The 6,000-nt window shown below is 48.6% G+C and overlaps 1 protein-coding gene across 1 annotated transcript in view; it reads right to left on the reverse strand.

Moving 5' to 3' along the window:
• PSD2 (pleckstrin and Sec7 domain containing 2) overlaps positions 1–4,945 on the reverse strand; it is a 102,257-nt gene extending 97,312 nt beyond the window's left edge. Inside the window, exon 1 of the mRNA XM_045028025.1 lies at positions 4,386–4,945. Within this exon, the coding sequence (XP_044883960.1) occupies positions 4,386–4,945 (560 nt within the window). The remainder of the gene's footprint in view (positions 1–4,385) is intronic.
• Between the last annotated feature and the right edge of the window lie 1,055 nt (positions 4,946–6,000).

Below are 6,000 nucleotides of genomic sequence, written 5' to 3' on the forward strand. Positions count from 1 at the left end.
ACCAAATCCTGCATTGCCTACTGGAGGTGTGCTGGGAGGGGGGAAGCAGAGAGATACTGCCAGTATGCTATATAGCTGAGCCGCTCTCCCTGTGCACAGGGGAAGACAGTGTGAGCTAGTGGATAAAGCACTGGGCTGGGAGTCAGGAGGAGACCTGGGCTGTATGGCCCTGTTGTATGATCTTGGGCGAGTCATTTTGCCTCTCTGTGTTGGTTTCCTCACCCACCCTGTGTCTGTCTTCACTCTTCAGACTGTAAGCTCTTTGAGGCAGGCACTGTCTTTCACTATGTGAGTGTTTCAGGGTAAACCCCTGTCACAGGCATCCTCCTGCAGCCAATATCAGCAATACAGGTGCAGCCCACCTCAGTTTCCCCTTCATCTGCCCGTGCAAAGGACTAGCATCTCTCAAACCCTTTATGCAGCAACACTGGCACAGTCTACAGATCCCTCATAAGGAAATCAGTTCTTCCCAAAACCCCAAAGTTACAATGCAGCAGCTCTTCAATCTCATTCAAAGGTCACCATTTCCAGGTCCTCTACCAGAAGGGTGACCAGACGGCAACTGTGAAAAAATGGGACAAGGGGTGCGGGGGTAATAGGCATCTATGTAAGACAAAGCCCCAAATATTGGGACTGTCCCTATAAAAATCTGGTCACTCTACCCACCAGAGAGCCATTAACCCCTCTGCCCCAGGGTCCCACTCTCCAGGCATCCACCCAAGACTCCTAGGCCCACTCCTCTCCCTCGAGTCTTCTCCTGTGGCCCCAACTCAGATCTCCTGTGAGAGGATTCCCTGCAGTGTCTCACTCCCCCAGGCCTCCTCCTCTGTTAGTCCTACCTCTGCTCCTGGGATCTACCCTCCCGCCTCCTAAGCCAATCCCTACTTCTGGGCCCAGTTTACACTGCCCACACTGGCTCTTCCCCTCATTCCTAAGGGCCACTGCACAAACCTTCCCATAATGCAGCAGCTCTCCCCAGCTCTCCCAACTGAAGTCACCAGCAGCAGCTCCTGCAGCACCTTCCTTGCACCTCTGCTCTCAGGCTGCTCTCACCTGCCCCTCCCTCACTCCTCCTCCCATGCAGTCTTTCCTCTTTACATGGGCCAGCTGCCTTCTCATCAGCCCAGTTGAGAGGCAACTGAATGGGCCCAGAGGCTGGTCTTAAAGGGGCCAGTCATCCTGCAACAGTGCGTGTGTGTGTGTACAGCATGGAGCTCAGTGTGGCTCGGATCATCTCTGGGGCCCCTCGGCACTGCCATGTTATAGATAAGAAGAACATATAAGGTGACTGGCTGTAAGAACACTACAGGCAGCGGAGAGAGTCGTTACTATAAGCAGCTGAAAAGCATCAGGCTGGAGCTGAAAGCAGCACAGTGTTACTGGAGATATATAATGGTACTGTTGGTCCAACATACTTATCTGGCCCTGTTACTGCACTATCTGAGCACCTTGTGATGTGTCATGTAGTTCTCCTCACACCATCCCTGTGAGGGAAGGAAGGGCATTAAGGGGAACTAAGGCAACAGAGGAGCTATGGCCCAGAGTCTCAAGGGCACATAGGCTCCTAACTTGCACTGAAATCACTGGGAGTGACTCAGGTGCCAAGTGACTTGCCCCAGGTCACACAGGAAGCCTGTGGTAGAGCAGGGACCTTAACCCCTGGACCATCTTACTACCCTACGTACCAGCCTTGGGCTTTGCTCCTGCAGTCAGATCCACATTGCCAGACCAGTCTGCCCTCCACCCTCCCAACCTGGCTCCCAGGAGCATTTTCTTTACTATCAAGGCTCCACCCAGGCCCGAGCAGCTGATGGCAGAGAACTGGGCTTGGGGATAAAACACACAGTGAAAAGTTTAGTGAGGCTTGGGAAAACGAAGGCTTTGCTGAATGTTGTGTAGGGGAATTTGCATAAATCAGAGTAGAAATGTATCTAAATGAGAGAGTGCAAATATATGCTAATGTATGGAAATGACAGCAGACACATCCAAAGTAGTTGCTGTTTCCTTGTTTGTTACTAAATATTTCATGTGAAGATGTTGCTAACACATACAGAGGTCGGGCATGGGACCAGGTCTGTGGAGCCCAGAGCTCTTTTCCCAGCTCTGACACTGACTTACTAGGTGACCTTAGGCAACTCAGTTTCCCTATCTGTAAAATGGTTTAATGGGACTGACCCACCTTTGTAAAGTCCTTTGAGATCTCTAGATGAAACATGCTATACAAATGATTTGGTAATTATAAATGAATTATCAGTTAACTAGGTCTTTTAGCCTCAAGATGAAAACCTTGTCTGTGTCTTTTGGACCTTGAAGTAAAAATATTATCTAAGTTATATTTGTTCTTAACTACTAATTAGGATATATTAAACAGGGTTTAGATGCTCTGTGACAGACATCCACTGCACAAAATGGGGGATAGCAAAGAACAATACATTCACTTACAAAAAGTAAAAGAATAGGCCAAATTCAGAGCTGGTTCAATTCCACTGACTTCCACAGAACCTCACCTACTCCCCACAGCTCTGAATTTGGTCTCATCTAATGAGTCACACAGGCTATTCAAGGCCAGAATATAGTGGGGGATGGCCAGCTTTGCAGTTAATGAATGAAGACACATTGGTTATGACATATTGGGCCAAATTCAGCCCTAGTGTAAGCAGATGGATCTCTGTGGATTTTAGTGGAGTTGCACCTGCTTACACCAGTGATGAATTTGCCCCCACCCCAGATGCTTCAACCTCTCATAACTATGATGCTTTCATAACTGTGACACAACAGACTGTTGAGCAGCACAAGGCAGCTGGAACAGAGGGAAAGAATCTGGCTCCCTCCTGGTAACCAAGAGATATTTCCGGGCAGGGCTGTCAGTTATAGTGCGGCAGTTATGTAAGCATTTTGCAGTTGTTTCTGGGGTGTGTTTTTCCCTATGTATTGGGCTTAGAATTTAAAGCAAATTATAAATAAACCTAAGTAAATACATAAATAGCAAAGCAAGTTCTTGGAATGCGGAACACAGTCTGATTGTATTCTCTCCAAACCGTTGGTCTGCCATTTCATAACTTCACGCCTTTAGCATGCCCAGCACCTTAAAATCATTCCTCTTCCAATGGTGGACCACCGTTACATCTTTCTTGAGGCCTAATTCTTCAGCGGAGCGCTGTTCTGCAAGTGATCTGAGAGAAGGCTTTTTTCCTCCATTAGTTCGGAGCTTGCGCAATATATTAACGATTCCATTGATATTAGCATGCGTCACTGTACACCAGTTCTTTTATTATATTTTTAATTGGTGTCCTATATGTTCACTGAAGCCATGTTGCTACTGCTTCTGGCTTTGGTCCGGGCAGAATCTCTCAGAGGGTCACCACTATCGCCATTAGCTCTTGGCCAGACCTCTAAAGAGCCGTTTCAATGAACTGATGTGGAGTTTCTCTCGGTCTCAGGTTGTGGGTCCTGGTGGGCAGCACAATTTGCTGCTTTCCTGCTTGCAAAGCGTCCAGCCCGCCCTCCCCATTGCTAAACTACCATCCAACAGAAGGCATCAAGGAGGACAACCATGCCCCAGACACTGACATGAATTAAAACTAATTCTTAGGGAACTGAGTAGCTACTTGGGACTCAAACAAACATCAGCCAAACACCATTTGCTTTTGCCCATGCTAGTTCTGCATAAGTTAAGCAATGGGACCACCTCTTTTCTAAGAAGATTGCTCCACAAGATCATTGATTTCTCATTAGGAAACTTTCCCTAATATTCACACACGTTCATTTCGTCACTGTGACCCCTGACTCCTCGCTATGTGCTGGGACCATCCTGAATGGTCTGCCTCCTTGCTTGGTACCTGCACCCTTGTAAAACTGTTCTCACATCCCCATCCAGAATCATTCCAGATCTTTGTACTCTCTCCTCGCACATCAGACCAGGCACCTCGCTAACCATGCTCATTGCTCTTCTTTGGACTCCCTGCAGCTTGCTGGCCTCTTTCTGCCGCTGTGATACCACATGTACTGTGGTGCAAGAATCACGTAGGACAATGACTCTGTGCTGATTAGGGCTTTGACCACTGGTGCCCATGGAAATACCAAGGGGAGGGAAGCAGAAAATCCCATGCAGATCCCCTCACATAGCGCTCCCCAACTTATTCCACAGGGGAGTGCAAGGGGTAGCGGTTCCATCAGCAAACCCCATTGATTTTGGGTGACTGTTTGACAAGAGCTTTGCAAAAGGATATGATACAACAGAAGACAGTAAAGGAGGGTACATTTGGGGCCAAAGCCAACCATGAGAGAGCTTAGACCTGATGGTTCCCCCCCCCAGATTTAAGTGGGGGAAATATGATGCACATTAATCCAAGCAGTGAAACAAATTGAGAGAGAATCCCAGTTACCTTAGCTGTTCCTCTGAGTCCCCAGCACTTAGCACCTCTGGAGAGTCCAGGAAGGTCTGCAAATGCACACCACTGAGCAGCTTGCTATACAGCTCCTTGCTAGGCGAGTCCCTCTCCTCCAAGTCAGCGTCACTTCTCCTTGGTGCTGTGCTGCCCTGTGTCTCTGTTACCTCCTTGACATCAAAGTCCCTCTCCTTCCTCGGCTCAAACTCTGTATGCAAACCGTTCATCAGCACCAGACCGTTGACACTGCTGCTGTCACCCTCTGATTGCATTTGCTGTACCCTGTTTCTCTGCATTTCGCTCTGCTTCCATAGGTCTGGTGCCATTTCCAGATGTTCAGCCCCATGGCCGGTGCTGTCATTGGTTGGGCTTCTGCGTTCCTTTGCTCTGGATGGCTCAGCGCTATTCAGGAGGCTGGCTTTTTCATTGGAGGGATTTGTGGGCTCTGCTGGCTGTTCACTCCCATTATTACAGGCTAACATGGCTAGCTGCAAGCCCGAGGTATGTGGCTCATTATACTCCGCAGAAGATAATGGACAGTGAATGTTTTCATTCATGTTCAGCTTGTTCTCACAGGGCGTGCCCTTGGTTAACTCAGGCTCAGTATTATCTACAAAGGAGGAGAAACAGAAAATCGTGAGTGTCTGAAATTGTCACCGTTAATGATGTTACTGTCTAATGACAGTTTCAAAGTGCAGAGGAATGAGACAAACATGCATTCAGACTCCTGAGCTGCAGCTGGGTGGGTGCCACTTCTTGGAGGTGATGGCTGGAGTGGGCTGAAAACTTTGAAAACTCATGCCCTCCTTGCCTTAAAATAGAAGCCAGGGGAGGTGGCACATGTCAGAACTCTTTGTGCATACGGCCTATGCAACAGAGGAAAGCAATCGTATGATCCAAACACAGCCACAGTCCCAAAAGATCAGTCCCTTCTCACTGAGCAGCAGGAGACACAAGAAGGCACATGCGTGGCCTGTTTCCTACATAACCCTCCCAGAAAAGTGCAGAGCCAGTGCCTGTGAGTCAATAGTCAGTATGCCCAGTTCAAATGCACTTGTCCCTCATGCTGTGGCTCTGTCCTCCTCTAGTGGTTGGACCATATATAAAGATTTCTGAGTCTTCTACAGCCTTTGAGCTAACGGCGCTTTCACAGGCAGTTGAGCTTCATGCTTTTAAATCCAGAGGTTCCCAGATTCAGCCCTCCTGAAAACCTGCTCTGGTGCCCACTGGACTGTGGGAGGTGTCTGTTACAGGTCAGAGTGGGGCAGATACTGCTCCTTTGAAGCCTTTGGCAGGGCCATCAGGCTAATGGCTCACAAACAAGATCTCACAGGCCGTCACAGCACTGAGCAGTACTTAGTGGCTATTGACATGGGCATACCACTTTGTCTAAAACTCTGGCAGTGCCAGCCATATCACCACAGCCCCTGTCACACCACACAGACAGAAAACAGGCTGGTGTTTGGAAGGTGCCCAAGTAATCACCACTCACAGCAGTGGGTATTGTCAATGAGGGGTGTTCCATGCTCTAGCTTCATACCCATGCCTGGCGCTAAGGTTGCAATCATTCAGAGAACGGCCTGGTAGTACCAGAAATGCAGCTGCCATGTTT

The sequence above is a fragment of the Mauremys mutica genome, chromosome 8 (assembly GCF_020497125.1).
Source record: "Mauremys mutica isolate MM-2020 ecotype Southern chromosome 8, ASM2049712v1, whole genome shotgun sequence".
NCBI lineage: Eukaryota > Metazoa > Chordata > Testudines > Geoemydidae > Mauremys > Mauremys mutica.